The sequence below is a fragment of the Dermacentor variabilis genome, chromosome 9 (genome assembly GCF_050947875.1).
Source record: "Dermacentor variabilis isolate Ectoservices chromosome 9, ASM5094787v1, whole genome shotgun sequence".
NCBI lineage: Eukaryota > Metazoa > Arthropoda > Arachnida > Ixodida > Ixodidae > Dermacentor > Dermacentor variabilis.
The window spans coordinates 132430430-132452443 of record NC_134576.1 but is presented as its reverse complement, the minus strand read 5'-3'; the positions used below and the strand labels follow the sequence as shown (position 1 = coordinate 132452443).

The 22014-nt window shown below is 41.3% G+C and overlaps 1 protein-coding gene across 4 annotated transcripts in view; it reads right to left on the bottom strand.

Annotated features, from left to right (window-relative positions):
* Window positions 1-22014, bottom strand: part of LOC142557538 (uncharacterized) — a 52768-nt gene that overhangs the window by 22996 nt on the left and 7758 nt on the right. For all 4 annotated transcript variants that reach the window (XM_075669457.1, XM_075669458.1, XM_075669455.1 and 1 more), the window contains 11 exons: window positions 14395-14489; window positions 10461-10574; window positions 9788-9894; window positions 8706-8767; window positions 7658-7803; window positions 6651-6904; window positions 5197-5542; window positions 3935-4149; window positions 3273-3467; window positions 1420-1482; window positions 282-381 (listed from right to left, as the gene is read on the bottom strand). In XM_075669457.1, coding sequence (XP_075525572.1) covers window positions 282-381; window positions 1420-1482; window positions 3273-3467; window positions 3935-4149; window positions 5197-5542; window positions 6651-6904; window positions 7658-7803; window positions 8706-8767; window positions 9788-9894; window positions 10461-10574; window positions 14395-14489 — 1697 coding nt within the window. The remainder of the gene's footprint in view (window positions 1-281; window positions 382-1419; window positions 1483-3272; window positions 3468-3934; window positions 4150-5196; window positions 5543-6650; window positions 6905-7657; window positions 7804-8705; window positions 8768-9787; window positions 9895-10460; window positions 10575-14394; window positions 14490-22014) is intronic.

Below are 22014 nucleotides of genomic sequence, written 5' to 3'. Positions count from 1 at the left end.
ATGCTAAAGCATTACTGCAATTAACTCTATGCATTCACTTCAGCAAATAGTATAATACAGTTGAACATTGTAATAACAAAGCTATTTCAGACACGAAAATACCTTTCTTACATCCAATATTTATTATAGGCACATGTTCACTACAGGCTGATATTGGCAGGAAAATTTTTTATTTGCTTCATTATATCTCATGACTCATTATATCCGTGCTCGTTACATAGAGGTGCGACTGTACAACACATATTTGCCACTAGTGTCCAAAGTGTCCAAGCTGTACCCACCCAAAGCAGGCCGGTCGAAATTCTTGAAGCGGCCAGGGCTGAGCGCCGCTGCTGCCAGGAGCCCAAACCGCAAGATGTGATTTTGAAGTTGTTCTATAACCTGCAAGAACCACACACAAAGATAAGACAGGAAGATATCTGCAATGTATGACAAAGTGGTGGCGGTGGAAACCTTAGCAGCTGTCTATCAAAGAGAGCAAGAAAACTCTACAAACTCAAGTTTGTACACGTATCTTCTTCATATTTCATGCGAGTCTCCGAATTTGAATTTACTACATTCGATACAGCAAGATTGTGATAATACGAATCTCTCAGAAGAAAAACACTCATATTATTTCAAATTTGTATTATCTATAAACCACAATCAAGACATTGCAGTTGGCTCAACACATGAACAGATACGAGTTCTTGAAGCAAGGATACACATGCTGGATGGTACATATGCGCTTTCTTTTTGAAGACAGGTGCAAATAGAGCAAATAACACATGCAACTAGCATAACAATGTGAGGGTCCACAGAAGGTCTAGCCGACAGGCCAGACAAGCATGTAAAGGCCACTTGCTCGGTAGTCGTGAGGCAAGCAAAGTGTGGTGCCGCAGCTACCGAAGCAGCACAAGACTCTTCTGACAAAAGTGGTCATTCTAAAAAACACTGAATGGTTCTTCTCAGCAAACAATCCCGTATTTAATGTTGATTAATTTTGGGTGAACGTGCCCCTGGTTGCCTTCTGAACCTCTGTTACCTGAATATCATCGAGTAGATGCTTTCTACATAGCCAGTGCTCACTTCAGGATGAAGTGAGTACTTTTCAATTGCTCAGGCTTTTACTGCTATCACAGAAGTCCAAGATTTCGTACACCGACTTTGAAACAGTATGACGCAGCCATAGGCCTCTCATTCTGAGAGGTCTTGTAGTGGCTCAGAAATTTGTATACTCCATCATGGCCCAAGTGAACATTCATGTCATCCCAAAATAGAATGCATCAAACTTTAACGCACTTTCTAGTGAGGAGATATTCAGAATTTGTATAATCCCAAAAAATTTAGATCTATCGTGATCATATCGATGAGATTATTCAATTGTAGTGTATTTATGTCATTATGTCTTGGCTGTGTCTTTGTCAGCATGCTGCTTACCGTGTGATCTTGCAACAACAGCGGCTTGTGGGCCAGCAAATGTGAAGCAACGTCCCAAATGGCCTGTACAGGAAATGGGAAAAATGATACAGTCTGCTGCATTTACAAGTAAGGTTAGGTCCACGACTTAGTGGTCACAGTTAATACCCTAGTTAACAAGCAACCAAGTGCTTCTGAAGCATGTTTACTAGTATAACTACCATGTTTGAAAAATACTGCTGCACCATACCAGCCTTTGTAGCTGTAGTTCAGACGCTGATGGTAAGGTGGGGTGGACATGCTTAAGAAGACTACAATGCAGTCAACACAATCAACCCTTGGTTAACCTTTTAAAAGCAACATGACAAACAAATTAACTTCCAAATAAATTTCAATTGCTTGGGGCTCCTAAGCACTGGCTGAATTTGCAGCACATTACAATTTTTGCATGGCAGAAGGCAGGCATTACGGCAAGTATATGAACTTGCAGTCCCACACTTGGCAGCAGTATGCTAGTGCTGCTACAGCAGTGCAGTGGTATTGTGATGAACCACTGAAATTGTGCAGGGTTCTGCTTCTTGGTGACAACGTTGCTTAATAGGTTATGCCCGAAACTTAGCATGTGCATATGTGAGAACTCTGTGCACATTGCGCGTCACATACCCAGAACACTTCCAGTACTATCACATAGCAAATGTTTGTGCATGGAGATCTCGCAAATAATATGGTGGTTGCTTCTGCATGACCACTGCACCCTCTGCTGGCAGACACGAACACTACTTTAGCCAAGTTTGTCCAAGACAAGTCAAAATCAGAGCCATGCTTTATTCAGTGCATTAAAGCTAAACCCCATTAGCACGATTTTGTGCGCGACAGCGACGAGCGACGGGTTCGCGCGACGGATCAGGCCGTCGCTTGAACAGATCACTCGGTCTTGTCGCGCGATCGCTCGGTTTTGCAAATCTAGAATTCGTCGCTCGTCGCCCGGAAGTTCTATGAGCGACCAGCCAATAGCGCGAAGCCGGAACTGGATGTACATAACTCCAGTACTTCCGATTGTCGCACGGAACGAGCAAACGATTGAATTTTTATAGGTGCAAGGATAAGAACCTACTGCAAGACTTTCAGAAATATTTTATGCTGCTTTTTACAGTAAAATACATCAACTTAAGTTAATAAAGCACGCGTCACGCTAGTTTCGGCGCCTATATTGCTGCCCTCATACCGGCAACACTGGGGAGACGTCGCTCGAAGTCATTGCTCGCATGGGGTGCAACTTGTAGGCGACGAGCGAACGCGACAGCCATCTCCATCGCGTCGCCTGTCGCTGTCGCGTGCAAGATCGCTTGCATGGGGTTTATACTTAACTGTGCGATTGCACTATACATAATGTGGCATGGTCACTGCGTGGTTTTGAGCAGTGAAATGACCCGCAGAGTTTATTGCAACTCTGATTCTCATTTGCTATCAGTGCTTTCGTAGCATGAAACAGATGTTGTCTTTGATGACCAAAACTATGTGCAACACAAGTGCATAGATTTAACAAGTGTCTTTTGAGAAGCAGAGAGGTTATCCATGCTCTGTGCTTGTGCATTTCAATCTTGGAAGATCTTCATGTGCACAAAGATCCTACAAACATGAAACTAAAACTGTGTAAACAATACACAGGTTCTCAAGAAGACGGTGACTTGAAGTGATCAACAGTGGTCCAATAAGGGATGTAACTGGAGTCTGGAGCCAACATTTCGACAAGGGCCCTTGTGGGAGCATTGGCTCCTCACTGAGGCTTCTTTCATTTGTCCACTGTTGATCGATAGAACCATCTAATGTGGCCTACAGCAATTGGAAGTAGTAGATACGTGATGCACACGTACGTCAGTCGCAGCCAGTGCTGGTTGTCCCCCATGCCGAAGTACTGGGTGGCTCAGGTAGTCGACGAGGCCTCCAAGGAACCTCACCAGAGGGCGTCCCTCACCAGGCTGAAGTGGCCGCCCCTGCAGGTACTGCCGCAATTCCAGGGACAACTGCTGCCCCGAGGAGACCAGGTAGCCCATGCGCATGCTCTCCAGCTGATGAAGAAATGGTAGGCGATACTTTCTTTAAATGTGGAGTTCAAGGGGCACTAGAAAGCAACACCAAATCAGTTTAGATAGGTAATGGCATAGTGTAGGTCAATGATGATCTAGGAGAAGATTTGCTCTACTGCCATATTGTGATGATTGTGACGATTGCGATGAAGCTGGCTTTGACAAAAGGCTATTGCCCATGATCATGGTTTCCGCTTCATATCAGATTATAAGATGCAGACAATTTTTCAGACCCATGTTTCTTGAAGAAACTTGCACATTATAATACGATAAATATAGCAATCATTCATTCTGCTCTGCCATACTTGTTTGAATCTGCTTGTCTTTGACAGGTTTACTGTCCCCTAAGACCAAGGCCATGGGGTCACTATTTGCATGCGTGCTGACTCGTCAAGTTCAAATGATTATGATGGTGGTGGGGGTGATGATGGGAGGGAGTTGCAACTTGCCTTCCACTGGAGCTGCGCCAGCCTAGCATCAGTGCAGCCTGAGAAATCTGGGCTCCCCCACAGGGCCTGGCGGTCGAGCGAGAGGCGACAGGGGCGCTCCAGCCGACCCTCCACGTACAGCGGCTGTGGACATGCCTGGACATCCCGTGAATGGGCTGCAGTGCGCTGCCACTGGACACCGTGCGACTCCTCCGCTGGACAGACTTCCGCTGACACTGCAGGCATCCCAAATGGGCACGGCACTACTCAGCCAAAGGCTTCTAATGATCTTTCTTGCATAAGATAGCTACAGTCGCGCATGCTTCCAACAACAATATTTAAAGGAAAGAGTCAAAGTTTGTGTTTTTCTCAATCCGAGAAAAAAATAACTAGAAGCAACTATAGTATAAGCTAGGAATTCGTTTGGGCCCAAGTGCCAGGCAGCCATGCTAAGGGAAACCACAATAGCAGTACCTTGCTTTGAGGTAGCTGGTCATTTATAATGAGTTATAAGGGTGGTGCAGAATGACAAGTACAACAACATAAGACTTGCATCGTGTCAATTTATTCAGTTGACCTCATCGTCCTATGCCGCTCTGTCATTTAACAGGAAACTAGCCGACATGCAATTGTCTGGCCACTCAGGGCGGCAAATCATTGACTATTAGACTATGGCAATACATCCAAGAGGGCACAAACACATGTGACCATGTTCCCACAAAGGCATGCATCGCTGTGGTTTATAACGCGTCATATTATGCCAAAATGTTCTGCTTTAAGACCGCAGCTAGAGGATAGATCAAACACTGCCACATGACTGACTGACTGCCACATGACTGTCACATTTCTTTTTCTTAAGTCGTTAAACATTCTTCTTTGCATTATTATCTGTACAAATATGGTGCTTTTCAAACAGCTTGCATCATCTTCTCGATGTGGACAAAGCCTTTTGTAGTCTTCAGATGTCTTTTAGCAATACCTTAAATCACCCTCTTTTCTTTATTTTACTAAAGTTTACTAAGAAAGCTTTCGGACAGGCTTAAACATAAAGTTGGAATTCCTCACAGCTTCATTGCTCAGCCTGGAATATAGATGAGAAGCATGGTAGCTGCAAGAAGTATCCACCGAACTTTTTGATTTGGCAATGGCTCCCTTGCAACACAATTTTGGTTTCTCTCAAACTCCATGCTCCTGGAAGAGTATTACGGTTGGTAGCACATCTGAGGCTTTTTACAAAGTGAAGCAAGAGAACCTAAAAGCCAGGACACCAGCATCTCGCTCACCGTGTGGCGCGAGCACCGTGACGAATGCATCGGCACGACCTGAACCCAGGGGGCCCGTCGCCACGCAGGTGTAAGTGGCCGACGACCGGGCTTCAGCCAAGACAAGACGCGAGCCAGCTGGGTAGAGGTCCTCAGTGAGCTCTGGGCTTCGGGGCGGCAGGAGACGCTCGTTGCGCAACCACCGGAAACCCAGGGGACCCAAGGCCCCCGCGTGGGGGGACAGGCAGCTCAACTCAAGCGGTTGTCCCTCAAGTAGTGTGACCGCCAGCGGCGACACCAGGGGTCGTGGCGCTACATCTAGGCGCACCCGCATGCTCTTGTTCTGCACTGCTCCCCAGTCACTGACCTGCACAACAAAAGTTTGTGGAAGTTGTGGTGTAATGAAGCTTGACATCGGGAGTGATTACTTTTATTTATTTTTAACTCAGAATATCCCTAAAGGCCCTCGTGGGAGGCTATTACACGTGGGGGACATAAATAACAGGAATTGGTCACAAATGAAACAAAAGTAACAAAAGATAGCAAGATGATTACAGGATATAAGTTCTTATAAAGATAAAGTCAAGTGTTGTTATAATGAAATCGGTTTATTCGAAATATCGCCGTATTTTTTAATTTGTTTTGCATTCTCCCATTATTATGCCCCTACATGTTATCTCACCTTTAATGAAATACTGCTTATAATGAAGTCCATTCCTTGTACCGACGACCTTGTTATAATGAGGGTCTACTGTACATAGGAATAAAGAAATCATTCTTCTCAGCATTCACAGCACTGAATTCAATGAAGTTCATTGCACTTAAAAGGAAAAGTTAATATCGACCAAAAGTAAGGAGCAAATTTTTAATCTAAGCCATCAATTTCCTTTTTCTTCAAAAATTGTACTATAGTATTGTGAAAGTTTCAAGAACTGAAGTGCCATGTTTACAACTCTGCAATTCAGCAATTAAACATAGCACTGCAATTCTGTAAATGCACCTATTGAAACTTCTAAAGCAGACGAAATTGATACATTTATATATTGCTCTGAAGTATGCCACTAATTTGCGAGTACATCTTTTGCAAAACCTCGTAAATATTGTAACAATTTCATGTAAATGCAAACTTGTATATCGAATTTGTTCGCTTCAGACACTCTAACAGGTGGAGTTTACTACTGCAATATCTGCATTTGGTGCAGAGAGAGATTTGTAAACACAATGCCTCCCTTTCTGTCCACGTCGGTACATTCTGCTGGAAACCATTTGTGCTATAATGCTTCACATTTCTTACCCTATTGATTTCTGGCGATTCTTGTAGTAACTACAAGACTTTTAATCAATCTTCTTCTTCTTCTAAGAGTCAGAAAAGTTCAGCTTTCTCCCTATCTCTGAACCCACAATCTTGCCGCATTTGCTGGCACAGAGTTGTAGTCACCAAGCTACCACTGAGCCACACCACCCAGAAAAAATACCTGGCACGTAAAGACGCCACTGTCGAGGGTTGTAGCACGATCAATGCCCAGGAGGAGGGTGTACTGGTCTCGCTGGTTCTTGGCAACACGAGAGGTCCACAGGGAGCGGAAAGGAACGTCAGGATCCACAGGGAAGCCATCCTTGAACCAGTGCACGGACAGGGCGCTCGAGCCAACCGCCATGCAGGCCACCATCAGTTCCTCGCCAACACGAGGTGTGCGTGGAGACACTTGCATCATCTCTATGTGCATTGCTGTTTTGAGAGAGAGGAGGGGAAGCACACAGAAGAAGATACAGCTTCAGCATTACACAGAAGCTTGGTTATCCCTGCTCCTGCATCGTTAGTGCCTTGACTTTCTTTCATGCTTGCGTGTGATGAGGACAGTCTTTGTATGCAGGGCTGTAAGTATGTGCGTGCAGATTTGGCAGTATTTTACTGTGCAAAGCAGCAATTACCTACAAAACCAAGTCTGAGTGTCCGTAACGTCATGCTGAGTATCACACTGAATTATTCTCATAGGCAGGCTGAGGGAGGTACAAAGATAAGCTTTTGCATAGAGAGAGTCTAAGAACTGGAGATTAGGTTTGCAAAATATCAATTTCACAGGATAATTAGCATAGGCATAATGAATTACTGAGAAGAGACACTGAAATAGACCCCTTTGGCCAAGTTAATTGTGCTTGTCAGAGTGGTTTTCAACATTACTCTCTTTCTCTCTTTTCAGTGCCTCAGATGTTGGTCAATGAAGTTTCATTGTGATGTCAATGTGAAGGTCTCAGCTTGCTGCCAACCTTTTCCTGCCATCGTCATTGAGGTGCTGTCATTACACTGCAGTTGTCATTATTACCATCATTGTCATGTTTAATCGTTATGCAATTTCCACGGCTTTGCACAGCAAATGACTTGAAGATGCCAAAAGGGTCCAAGTATGTGTAATTTGTTTTGTGTCTGGTGATGTGCCAAATTAAGCAAAGGGCCTCTGCCACCAAATCTTTACTCTCTCACCTGGCTCTTGGCTGATCTGCAGGAACTCCCGGTCAACGGCAAAGGGACCAAGTTTGCCTCCCTTGAGAGCTTCCTCCAGGACTGACTCGACGGTGGATTGCTCTTCTTGACGGCCAAACAGGTGGAATTGGACCACAGCATTCGCCCTTAAAGAGATCAGACCGGTGGCAAAACAATTAGAAAAATGTGCCATAGTTTCGCTTTCATACAAAGAAAGACAGAGTGCATGTGTAGTCATAGACCCTGTACCAGCGTTTAGCACCTGAAAGCCATCACCATCTAAATTCCCATTGTTATTTTCATTACAATGTCTCTCAAAATGTCCAAAGTGCGCTTGGCATGCCTTCCACAACCCTACGGGGCTGTGTAACTTTGCATGTTTACAACGTTTCACTAATAGTTTTGCTGCCAACGTCATTAATTATTCATTAAATAATCTGCACGTACCATCCTTTCTTATTTTGCTCAAAGTTGACACTAGATGCACCTGCTTATTTAAATAGTATATTAATACAGCCTAACTTAATGTACTTCTTTAGTCTACCTTTATTCTATTATATGTTACTGGGTCTTTCATTTTTAGTTATACGGCTTCATCCTGAGATCACTACACATGTAGTGAACCACGCTGGATGTGTCATAGTGTGTGTGGTAACTAAAGCAATGAATTTAACATATTAATAAGTACAAAAAATATATATTAGTGTATAGCTGTCATCAAGTTTGTCTCAGTATTCAACCTATTCTTTGACACCACATTACATCAGGCTTGCTCTGTGATTCATCACACATAAGACATTTTCTGCTCCATCGGCATTCTGAACCCCAAGAGTGACCTTTTTTTTTTTTTTTCAGAGCTTGCATGTGAGCTCAGTGAAATGGGAGAAAAGGAATTTGTTCCAAGAATTACTTTGAGATGCCATGGTTTAAAGGGCTGCCAACCATCTCCAAGGCACTAAGGCAAATCTGCAGTTCAACAAAAATGTGTCTCTGGGCAAAGCACACAAAAGCATGAAATGCTTGCTTGCAGGCAACAAAATGAACTTACATAAACTGGAGTACAGCCAAGTTGTCGAATGCTTTGGTGTGGCTGGCAAACAGGGATTTCAACTGTGCAGTTAAAAAGAAAAAACAATAATAATAACATTTAAGCAAAGCAAAAAAGAATCAGCCAAAGCTGGAAGCACCTCACAACTGGAAGTTGATTACGTTACGATTTTTGGCTATCAACCATTATGACACTTCATTTAAGGTACAAGACACGACTTTTCATCACTTTGTGGTTTCGAATGTTATGTGAACATGCAAGATGCATAGAGTGCACATTCTTGCTCATGTAGGCACACGGAATGCAAAACACAAATGATAAATATCTACCAACACCGAGTCCTGTTAGTGCACTATGACATAGTTTTCAGCATCCCTGAGTGAGAATGTTACAAAAATCAGATACCCCCATCAGCACAGAAACCTGAAAGAACACTTGGCGATACCCTACTTGAGACTGAGCTGCCTTTGCTCCAATAAACATTGCACCACACATTTCTGGTGATTCCTTTTACTATGTGAAATTACAGATGAAATTATAGGCACCAATTCAAATGTGGTATGACGAACAAGACTGTCATGACACCTTTCAAAAGTGATGGTTTGAATGGGAGCACAGTCCTTGTCAAGTTTAAATAGAACAAGTTTAAGCTGACAAGAATAAGGTTAATGTATAAATTAACGAGAATAATTTTTTATGCTATCAGTAAGCTTAAACACAATGAAAAAAATTAGTGAGGGTGGATGCTGACAAACACCTGAAATTAGTAAGTAGATAAAAAACGAGCTACACAGGTTCTTGGTGAAAAACAGAACTTGCAGCTGAGAAAGAAACCTTCTTGCAACAAATGGTCAATTAGGCTGATTGGTTGATTTGCATCTTAAAACCTTTTAAAGCACAATGATAAGACAGTACATGAAGGAAGTGCCTTGTCCTGTTGTTCCTTGGCGTACTGTCTATCATTGCACTCAAAAAGCTTTGGAGATAGAAACCTTCTTAGTTTCGGGGGTCAGCATATACAACTTCAAAGAGCTCGTAAGCGTACCAGTCCAATTTAAGCAAGTGGGGGCCAATGAACTCACCGCATCTTCCAGGCCTGCCTGCAGCTGCGAACGGCTCTTTGAATCCAACCGTGCCAGGTCAACATTGCGGTCGTAAAGTTTAACTTGCACAAGAAAACGGGTGCGGCCTGCATATGAAAACATGTCATTACAGATACATTCCGTGCCAAACAAAACGTGACTAACGATAAAAAGTTTAACCAAGAAGAAGAAAAAAACTCGTGGATAAATGTTCTAAAAAAAGGTATCTCTCAAATTAAGTCTCTTAGCTAGAGTCTAGCAAGGGCCTTGATACCAGGATTTATTGGCCAGTTTCGAAGTTCTGCTCCTAAGTTCACATACTAGATGATAGATGAACCTGCAGTTAATTATGTGACACCTACTCTGGTTAACGCTCCCAGGATGTTGTACACGTATGCACAAACACCCAAGAAAGTTGATGGGAGTACAGGGTGCCATGGTAGCTTTTAATGGTAAAACGGGCACGCGTAATGCAAAAGGCGCAAGTTCAGCTTTCACCTGTGGCGACTTGCATTTTTCGTCCACTTTAATTTCCCCTTTGTTCATTATTTTTAGATTTCAATCAAGAATGACAATTAATTTCCCCTACGCGTTCTTTGGCTTCATTTTCTGTTTGCTGCACATGGTTGTAACTGAGAAGGAGCAAACAATGCAATGAAGGAAGACCACCCACTTGCAGGAGAACAGGTGCGGCCGTCATCATCCAGTCTAAAGCCAGGATCGCACTCGCAGTGAGGTTGTGGCCCAGCTTCGGTGCAGTGTTGGGTGCAGTTCAGCTGGTTACAGTCTGCAAAATCACATATAGAAACAAGATTGAACAACTTGCTCATGGCAAACTGGTCTATCTGATCACAGCACACGATGAATTGACATGGACTGACAGAGTAAAGAAGCGGCGCATTGTGGTGCCTTTACTCTGTTAGTCCTGGTCGATTTATTGTGCGCTGTTATCAAACAAAACAACAATGAAAAAAAAAGAGTGAAGAGAGACATCACTGATCATTAGATAACTTTCTCATCGTCGTCATCCTAATAATTTATTGCACTCTCAAAAGGCTTCTTGCGGGATATTGCATAAGGAACATAAAATATTAAATTTATGCTTCTCAATATTGAACTATAATCTATAATGTAAAAAAAACTGTGCTACAACTTTAAGCCATGATTATATCAACATATCGATTATATCAATATGACTTATCTAACATTGTATAATATATGCATAAACCATGCCTATCTGTAATGCCATTAGGCATTGAGAGTATTTTACATAGATAAATAAATTATTCGGTCATCTCGTGGGCACTGTTTTTCATGAAGATGGGTGGGAGACTATTGTATCAATACTGATGACAAAAAACGCCTGCAGAGTACACTTTCAATGACATGAAGTGGCTCTGCTTTTCTGGATTATTATTGTTATTATTATTAAGTTTGAAAACACAGATACCAGAGAGAAATAAAGGAAGAAATATGTAGGCAATTGTCACCGAAAAAGGCACCCTACCTGCCTCCACTTTTAGGAAGGGACAGAAACATAAATTGAAGATCTGAAATAGCTGAAGATACACAGAAGTACATAGGTTTAAGATAGAAACAAGGGAATTAGAAAGAAAAGAATGAATCAGTACAATGAATGGCAATGTGGATAGCTTTATCAATGTGTTCAGGCTAGGGGTGCGTGAAGGTTCGAAGCTTGAAATACGAATTGAGTATTTCACACCAACTAGATTCATATTCGAGGAGGACCTATTCAGTATTTTCAAATATTAAAAATTCACCGACGATTACGATATTCCCCAATGCGAAACTTGAGTGCACCTCTATACATGTTTCCATTTCGTGATATAGTGAGGCAAAGAATATGAGAGAGACATGTAGCAGAGTCGGCAATCATCGAAAATCTGATCTGCGGGTCAAGTGCATCGGCTTTTATACATGACTCGTCGAAGGCTCCAATGTAATCGCTGGTGCCACTTGGCTTTGAGAAAGTACTATACGATTCGTGTAGCGCATACAATCAGATCACAAAGCAACTGCAAACCATGACAATCGAAACAGGCCTGAACGAGACCAAACCAAGCAAGCCAAACATGTGCGAGCGAGAGGTGACGCGAGCAGACGATAGCACGAAACTAGCAGTCCGGCTGAGTCCAGATATATGAGTACACATTGAGCAGTCGGGCAGGTCCGCATGAAACCAGTTTCCCGCGTGAGCCTCACAGAAGGGGCCACTCCCATTGGTCTCTGCCGTTCGTGGTTTGCATCTTTTCTCGGCTGCCACTCCGCATTTGCTCTTTCATCCTTCGCAGTTGCGCTCATTAGCTCAGTTTCGCTGTCGCCACCGCTTGCCGCAGGAATGGGCCCATTAAGAGCTGCGCTCTAAAAATTGCCAAATGTCTTGCAACAATGGACTGCAAAAGTATGGTTACAGTTCTCGGTCTGCTAAACAAAACATTGCAATTTATCAGATATGAAACAACAACAAAAGTTTTCGAAGCATTGCAGAAACAAAGTGGGTCACGCAAGCCTTGTTTCAGGTCTTGCAATGGAAGCCAAGACAATGTGCAGCTTTTATTTGTACTATTCTGTCATTTAGTGTGCTTGACTGTCTAGTGAGGTAGAAGATTATTTTTTACGCTACGTTTTCTTTGTAACGGGTCCTTTACGTGTGTCCATGACACACAAGTCCTTCAACTGCCTTTTTTTTTTTTTTGCACATCTATTTGGCATTTTTGGAAAGCTAATCATGCAGCAGGCATTCATTCTTGCAGAGCTTTTTTTGCAACCAGGATCTAAAAGTAGTTGAAAGCATATTCATGCAGTTTTTCTAAAGATAAGTTAGCGATCTAGGGCTTAGAACTGATTCTTTTTACCCGCTATATTATTTAGCTGTCTTTTCTGCACTAGTCAGAACAGGCGTGGTGTCAATATACTGGAATAAATATTCCTGCTATAAATATATGACTATTTGATATATTTACTATTCGTATTCAAATAATTTGATATTCGCCCACCATTAGTTTAGGCAAACAAGAGAGTTTTTGACTTGAACAAACCTGGCATATGGTCACTTTGCCCATGTTACATGGATATGCATGCATGCATTTGCTCGTGACATATTCATCAAATAATGAGCATATTCTGGTTTCTGGAAAACTGATTGGCAATAAGAATTCACTATAGAAGCTACTGTAGCACTAGGGTCTTCTTGGGTCCAATAAGTTGATACAAATCACATTGTTTAGAATTCAAACACCTGTGAGTGCCTTGCCATGCATTTACATATGACCTTTGTCAATGAATAAATTCCATAAGACAGTATTCTGCCTTGAAGCGCAACATGCTTCAACAAATCTCAGTGTTATTCTCAAGATAACTGCAATCGACTATCCAGCATGCAATAGCAATGGGCTCCTAATTAGTTTTGAAATCACTGGTGTCAAATTCCTTCTGGAATAAAATGTACTAAAGCCTCTATATGATGAGCTATTCAACTCAAAATGCCGCTGTTACCAGTGGGGTGAAACAGGCTCCAAAATTTGAAACTTATTCCAACCAGTTCAGCACCATGAACAAAGCAAGTGGTACAATCAGTCTGGATTGACGATGCCAACACATGAAACAAAAAATTGTCACAAGTTATATATATGAAGCATTACCACTATTTTCTAGAAGCAAACGAATGTGGCTGACATATTAGGCACCAGAATGGCTTTCTTGCAAGTTCTAAAATCTGCTCCGATTGCAGAGGGAAGTCGTTATATAAGCATGGCACTTGAAAGTGTTTAAACAGTACAATTAGTAGCAATTTTCAAAACGGAATATAAGACGTAAATAAGGTGCATGCTCTTATTTCTTAGGATTTGATCTTTTGCTTCAAGTGCAACAAATGTTATGTAAATCATTGCAGCAATGGTTCAATGAGAGCACCCTTCATAAGGCAAACTGTTTCAATGGGACCATCAGATCTAGCTCCTGTGCAAGCACTAGTCGAACATTAGAAAGTATTAGCCTGTCAATATTTGTTTTATGATTTATGAAATAGTAACCACGTTATCGAAGGCTTAGATGTGTCGAGCCATTCTGGAGATGCCCTCTTGTGGCACAGACTCTAAAGTAGTACGAACACACGTTTCTTAAGTTGTAAAAACTCTACCACAAACTTTTCACATGTGAAAGCATGGAATTTAGCAAGTATGATGGTTCGAGAAATACTTGTGACATATTTTAGTTCGATACTAAAGTTAGTCCCGAAGTGTTGGACCTATTGCAGCTACGAGCCTTATTCTACTTGAGGCATGAGGCATTGGCAGTGACATCAACCATTAGCATGCAGTTCGTTCCTTTTTTTCATCGAGAACCCATGTTTCACAAACAAAAACATCTCTAATGCATTGGACAAAGCATCACACAATTTCAATGCGGGTTGTGTCTCCAATAACTCTAAATGGTAATGTGCGGTATTACCATTCTAAGTGTGTCAAGGCCACTGGGCCTATATATGGTAATACAAATATGGGCAAGCTAAAGCTATCTGTTCATGTCATGTGCCACATGTTGACGACCACATTTCTCTTCAAACAACAAAGGTTTTTCATGCTCACCTAAAGCTTGTTCCGGGCGCGCCAGGTATTCGCACCGACTGCCCTTGTACTCAGGAGGACAAATACAGGTTTGGGTTTTGCTTCCTATGTAATACCTGCAATAATAGTGCGACCACAGGACGGTTAGGTGCATGTGTAACTAGCTAGTGAAGTAAGAGTGAAATAAAAAAAAAGAACAGCGCTGAAAACAGAGTGAATGGTGGTACCTAAGTGGCAGTAGTGTTCTTGCAATGAATAAATCGGTTCATCTGGCTTGCAATCACGAAGCAACACTGGGGCTATCATGAACATGGTGAACAATGCAGAGGACAGGCTTGTGATGCCCAAACAGGACAGATGTTAACGCATTTGTCCCGCTTGTACATCACTTTCATCTCAACATCTGTGCCATTTGCTACGTTGAACATAGACAAACTAGCTCAGCTCGGAACTCTCATGAGGCTATGAGAGTGGTGGTGGTGTGGGGGGGGGGGGGGGTCTTCGGATGAGGCTACGCGGCTGGGGGGGTTGCGGATTAATTTTGACTATGTTGAGTTCTTTAACATGCACCCTATGCTTGGCACACAAGGGTTCTGAGTGAGGGGGGCTATGTTCACCACAGTGAAACGGCACAGACGACACGATAAGTGAAACAGACAGGTCAATGCTCTGTCTTGTCTGTTTTACCTATCCCACTGTCTGCACTGTTTCGCCATGGTGTTGGTACACAAGCCTTTTTTGGAATTTGCCCTGTCAGAATGCCACCACGGCAGCCAGGAATGGGACCTGTGATGTCACGTTTAGCAGAAGGAAACCACAGCCACGCATTTACTGCTGCAAGCAACAAAGAATAAATGATGCTGAGTTGGTTCATATGGAAACAAATTCAACACGCAGCTCACAACATACCTGTTGCCTCTATTGCACTAAAACTATAGATCACATAACATGTAATAAAAGTCAGCTCTTGTGAAACAAGCACAAACCAAATAACTCTTACAACAGTAAGTAAGGTGCAAAATCCCACCACTATGTTTCTTGCTGATAAGTTTTCCTGGTTACAAGTGAAGGCCAGACCCCACAATGCTACTAATAGCATATATTTTCACGTTGGCTCCCAACCAGGCTACCACATTCCATCTCTAAAGTCTTGAGAAAAACACGTTGGAGGATTCCTACAATATTAGAAATCAATACAAAAAACAATAGCATGCAACACAGGTGAAAGGCTGCAACGTTCATTTCTTCTAGAATCTTGCACAACTGCAGAGATTATTTTGCGAATTTGTGCATCTTTCCCAAAGTTTGCATTTTCCTTATTTTTTTTCTTTCAGCAGCAAGATTTTGCTGAAGCAAAAATTTGTGACTAATCCCTCTCAAGCATTTTTTTTTTACTGCCTTTATAAATGTCCTGCCTTAATCTTAGACTTTACACCGCTCAGCCCTGGTATGTAGAGTTCTTTCTTGTTTGTGCGTAGCGCTCAATCCCAGTGATATGTTTCTCTCTGGTACATTTTTTCCAAATCATAACACGACCGAAGGCCAATTTCCATGTTGCTAATGGCATGTTTTTATAATGTGCCCTGGCTACATCACGTTGAGATTCAGTGGCCTCGCGTGAAAAACATAGTGGAACATTCGTACAATACTAGAATAGATGCAAAAAACAATTCCATGCCGCACAGTTGTAAGGCTACAACATTTATCGTTTCTTCTAGAATCTTCTGGAACTACAAGGATTATTTCACGAATTTGTTGATATTTACCAAAGCTGTTCTTGTTTTTCTCAGCAGCAAGAATTAGCTAAAGCAAAAACTTATGATTAATGCCTCTAGTCCCTTGCAGACTTTTTCTTGCCACCTTCGTGAAAGTCTTGCCCTAATTCTAGCACTTAACGCAGCTCAGCCCTGCCATCTAGGTAAACGTTTTCTTGTTCATGTGCAGCGCTGCCCTTTCTATGCTCCAGCCTCATTCGGCTAGAAAGTTGAGGTTGCTTTTGGTAAAGATAAACCTGTCAAGAGTCAGTGTTGAACACGTACGAGCACTGTAGTGAAAAGGTTGCAGCAGACACAAAAAAAGGTCACCAAAGTTCAAGGTATCATGTTGAATGACAGTAGGCAGAAAAAAAGGGATCGGCTTCTGTGCCACAAAGTACCGATAACTTAAGCTGCCAGAAAGTTTTACTCAACCTAAATGTTTCAAATAAATTTTATAAGTGTGAGAGCCCTCAAATTACAAGAATCATTACTTCCTCATCATACTATATTATAGTTCAGCAGCAAAGAATAATGTAGCATGGAGAGTAAAAATGCATCACAATGACTACACAGCAACTGATACATTGACATTTCTCTATATAACGCTACGGCTAGTATATCCTTCATTTGCCAAATTACCACTTGGAAAGAGATACAGTGCTTCTGTGCATTCATTTGCTATATAACATAAAATGGCAAAAAAATATTGCACATTCAGCAGGATTATATGTGAAAGTCTGTCCAGCAAGATACTTGCAAGCCACTAAGATCCCTCACTAATAATAATTCACTTCAGATATAAATAACAAAAGCAGGCAATATAAACACAGTGAACTTTCTTGGATGCAAATATGGTTCTATACGGAATCTGTACAGCATATTCAATGTTTTGTGATAAAGTGTTGGCACGCCCATCAGATAAAGTCATGCAGATCCCACTTACTGTGTGAATTGATGTTATGCGAAGCATTTTGCAGGCGGTTGGCTATCCAGAACTGTTCGGGGCTCTTCGAAGAGTTACCAGATAGGCGAATGAATGTTGTTAGAAGCGTGTATGTTTCTAAGTGTGTATGTTATGCAAGCCTTTATGTGACGATGGAAGCAAGACAACATCATATCACGTCATGTCACACGTGTCCCATCACATGTGTCATGGCATGATATGTCAATCATGTCATTCATGTCATGTCCTGTCATGCATACATGTCATTAATGCATGTCATTCATGTCATGATTTATGTCTCAACATACAAGTCATGTATATCTTTATATATATCCAGTTAAGTAAACAACCACGGCAGCATCACGACAACATAAGAGGCTAGATACAATAGATAAGACTCAAGGTGCCTAAAGTAGGTAAAGAATGTCTTGCATTAAAAAATGGCAATGCAGCAAGAAAGCAAAACAATTTTTTTATGAGCAAAATAATTAATGATAAGTACTGGTTCAGCCCTAAGTCCAGTAAGAGTAAACAATTTATATAACTGTCTTTACAAACCTGCCTTGTCTGTGACAAACCAAAGCCAAAACTGTTACGACTGGAACACTCTGTTTGAGCTCACCAGTTCACTGCTTAACTGTTTTCTGTACGATGGATGTTTTGTGTCTCGTGACATTCACTGCTCCCATAACACAATGTTTGTGACATGACAGGCTGATTATGTCTTACGGCACTCCCTGTTCCTATACCAGCATTTCATGATGTTTGCTGTTTTCCTGACACAATGTTATTGACATGACATGTGATAGTTGCTGCTCTCATAATACAATGTTAATGACGTGAAATATAATGATCGCCGTTCTCATGACACAATGTATGTGGCAGAACAGGTTCATCATGTCTCATGACATTCACTATATTCTCATGGCAGAATTTTCGCAACATCACAGTCTTCTCTTGACAAGTCTCATTACACTCGCTGTTCCCATGACAAAATGTTCCATACAAGAAAGGCTTCTTATGTCTCGGAACAAATATTTTAGGCAAAACTTTCATTGTAATGGAACAGCCAAAGGGTCTCAGAAGCACAATCCGTCAGCACAGGCAGGTACACAATCGGGGCTTGGGCAGCTGGCCGGCCAGTATTTTCTTGTTATCTCTTTCGCCTCGAAACCTAACACCAAGTGCTTTTAGAGTGCACCAGATAGGAGCTGATGGGTCCTGACACGTGGAAAGGGTTGTTTGCGTACAGACAACAGCACACGCTGCACAATCATTATCAGCCCTGCCTTTAAATGTCCCACTTTCACATGCATGCAATGGAGTGAGGAAGTGTGTGCACCCTGTTTTATCTGCCAGCTGTCACTTATCATGCTGATTACTCAACGTGCGTAAAAGGAGCCCTCATATAACCACGAGATCTTAAACAACATGCTAATGCCGCGAGTATGAGAAACTTCTAATCAAAAGGAAAGCTTCCCAAACAGACGTGTGTCCTGGTATGAGCGGGAATGGCTTCTTAAAAATATTGAAGAATAAAGATATGGGGGGTTTTAGAGGAAAAGAGTGTTGGTAGAAGTGTTGCATTGCAGCTAAGTAATGACATTGCAATAAAAAAATCTGCATAACTGTATTAAACTTTCTAATGTGTTTTCCAGTTGTAAGAAATGTTGAGGCAAAAAAAAGGAAGAAAAAAAATACTACATCATATCATAGCCCACACTCTCATTAAAGAAGCTAAAGTAAACTTCTTTGATATTATGTAAACACTCTTGAACCAAATGGACTGTAACAAAAGATGAATGACAATAATTCCAATAGTTTCTAGGCCCACCAATCCCCACAAGGATTTGTTAGGATGGTTTTGAAGGCAATCCAAAGGGGGGGGGGGGGGGGGGAATGCAATAATGTGCAACATTAACAGAAATTTTTTTTTTAATTAATAAATTGGCATACCAAAAGAATGAATGCATGCAGCAAGTAAGGTAATGTAGCACAAGAAAACAAGTCATGCTCTGGATAAGAAATGCATAATATAGATATAATTTATCGTTTAAGAATTAGTTATGCAAATTTTTGATTACCTATGCTAGATAGGACAATTATAATCCTGAAGCTCGAGTGCTTGAAGAGGCAGCCATTACTTTGACAAGAAATCAAATTGCACAAATTACTAACAAATTACCACTAATCAATTTTTTAGCTGATTACTTCATGGTACATATTGTAAATCAAAACCAATGAGTTCTTAAAGCACATTCACTTGGAACCAATCTTGAAGATAGCACTAGTTTTTGAGATAAGCACCATGAACGTTGTGGTAACATGCACTGTTGTTCCATGCACTTTTCTAACAAACACCTTGTTATGCATAGCAGGACAAATATAACTGGAACACTAATGCACTTCATTGTCCACTTTGAGAACACATACCTCAAGATTGGCATCATCCTCAGAATTGGTTCCCCATTTGTACCCAAACTATTAAAGTCTATTATAGCAATTTTGTTAAATAGTCAGTTGTGCACTTCTCTTGTGCAATTAAAGCTTGCCTCTTCTTCACGCAATCGAACCCCAAGATTAGAATTTATTTATCTAATTTTTCAACATGCGTATACTGCACAAAGGCAAAAAAAAAGCAATGTTGTATTTTAGACGTCGCAGGGGTCACTGCAATGGTACACAGAACAAAGAACTCCTGACCGTAACACAAAAGAACAACTGCAGGTACCTGTATTCTCAACTGATGAATTGAGGCCCAGATGGTGGCCAGCTGCTTTCAAGAAAAGGAGTTTACTAACACACAATATACCATGCCAGTGTGTGCACACTGCTTTCTTCATTATTTTCATTTTCTGAAAGCTTGGGCCTTTCATATTTACTTGAGAACATATGTTCACATAGTCTGAGATCTCACCCAGTTAGGGAGGTTACAGTGTTTTCAGTGCTCATCAAATGGTGCTCCAAAAACTTTCACAAAGAGTAGTTTTCGATAAGTTATAGAAAACAGATGGAAGGCCTACAGCAGAAGAGAAGAGCATAATAAAAATGAAAATAAAAAAAGAAAATGTGTGCATGTGCACGCATGTTTATGTGTATGTGCATGTGTGGGCACATATGCTATTGTTTTATTTGCCTTGAATCTTTTAGCATTCATGGATGCAAAAAAAAGAAATATGGATGCTTGCATTCAAGTAAATAAAGTTTAAATAAAATAAATAAAGTTAGCTATGTTTGGGTGGATGTCCCATTTTTCCTTTAGTAATTACTTCTCACCACCTTACAGGTTTCCATAGAACTATTACATCAAACTCTTGCCTTTGCTTCGAGTTGTTGATAAATTTCGACTTTGCCCTGCCATTAGCTCAGTTGGTAGAGTGGATGCCCAGGAAAGGCGGTGGTCCCGGGTTCGACTCCCGGACCAGGTCGAATTTTTCTTCAACTGCAAGGCTTTTCTTTCAAGGAACCCATATGGGTTTCCTTTGTAGCAATTAGCTATGTTTGGATGGATGTCTCATTTTCCCTTTATTAATTACTTCTCTCGACCTTGCAGGTTTCTGCAGAACTATTACATCGAGTTTCGTTAGGACAAATTACTCAGCATTAAAATGGAATCATTTAGAGTAAACATGCAGGCAAGTTCGAACAATACAAAAAAGGGACAATAACTTTTAATAATTTTGATAGGAAAGTTCTTATTATGAAAAGCTTTATCTCACCTGCTTAGGGGGAGCTTCCACATGTGAAAACTCACAGCTGTATTTCAGCAACAGTCGAATGCTATGCTGGACATAACTTTTTTTGCATTATAATTTTCCATTTCCCCCCTGTTTTTGCAATACAATTATACATACCATAAACACTGTGATTGCATTATGGAGTATAGCACCTTTACGCAACACCTGGGCCATGAGCAACGCCACAATACGAATCAGCCCATTAATTTTGAGCATCTGGCATTCTCTAATGTGCATCGAAATGCATTCAGCCCCTTAGGGACACTGCGGATAAGCTAGGGTCAAATGTGTGACATTGTGCTTTGCATCACAAAGAACATCATAACACAATGAGCCAATGTGACGTGCCTGGTCAAGATGTCATGAAATGCGTGGTGGTTGTGCTTGATGTGCAGGCATGGTGATGTCGCGACATTTGTCACTGAATGCATAAGTGCGCACCTATTATGAAAGTGGTTCACTGATCCTTCTCTAAAGCAAAACATCAGCTATAGAGTTTTACTTGAAATAAATCTGGTGTTACAGTCATTCAGCCACTTTGGGGACGACAAATAATGCATGGATCCTCTACAATTGGGCATGGCTTCATTGAGCAAGCAAACTGCATCCTCCACTGTTTCGTATGGTTCAGCTGTGTTGTGTACAAGTTGTATGTTTCTTTAGAACAGTAGAGTTGTTTACGTTGACAGCTAATCGATCCTGTTAAGGAACTTCACATGCATAAGTAAGTTTCGACACTGCAGACAATGCGCGCTCCTAGATCATGATGGCCTGTGTGTGGCTACACTCTCCGTAGGCTACTACATTATATATTTTATATAGTTATTTTTATCTATAGTATTCTGAAAACATTACAATGGTAAAAATTTGTGAATTAATGAGAATAGAGAGACTTTGATACAAGAAACAAGGATATAACAAATCATTGGATATCGCAAAGTAAATCTAATGTTTCTTGTCAATATCAGGTGCATGTAACAAATATATGGTTATAACAAACATTGGATATAACAAATGTATTTTCGTGCTCGATGTGACTTCCATTATCATGAGATTTGATTGTATTACTAGGTAAAAACAAGATGTTCCAAGCCAAGAGGGCAATGTTTAGACAAATCTATGCATCGTTCCCAACCAAAAATAAATTATAGGGTTGTACATGCCAAAACCACTTTCTGATTATGAGGCACGCCGTAGTGGAGGA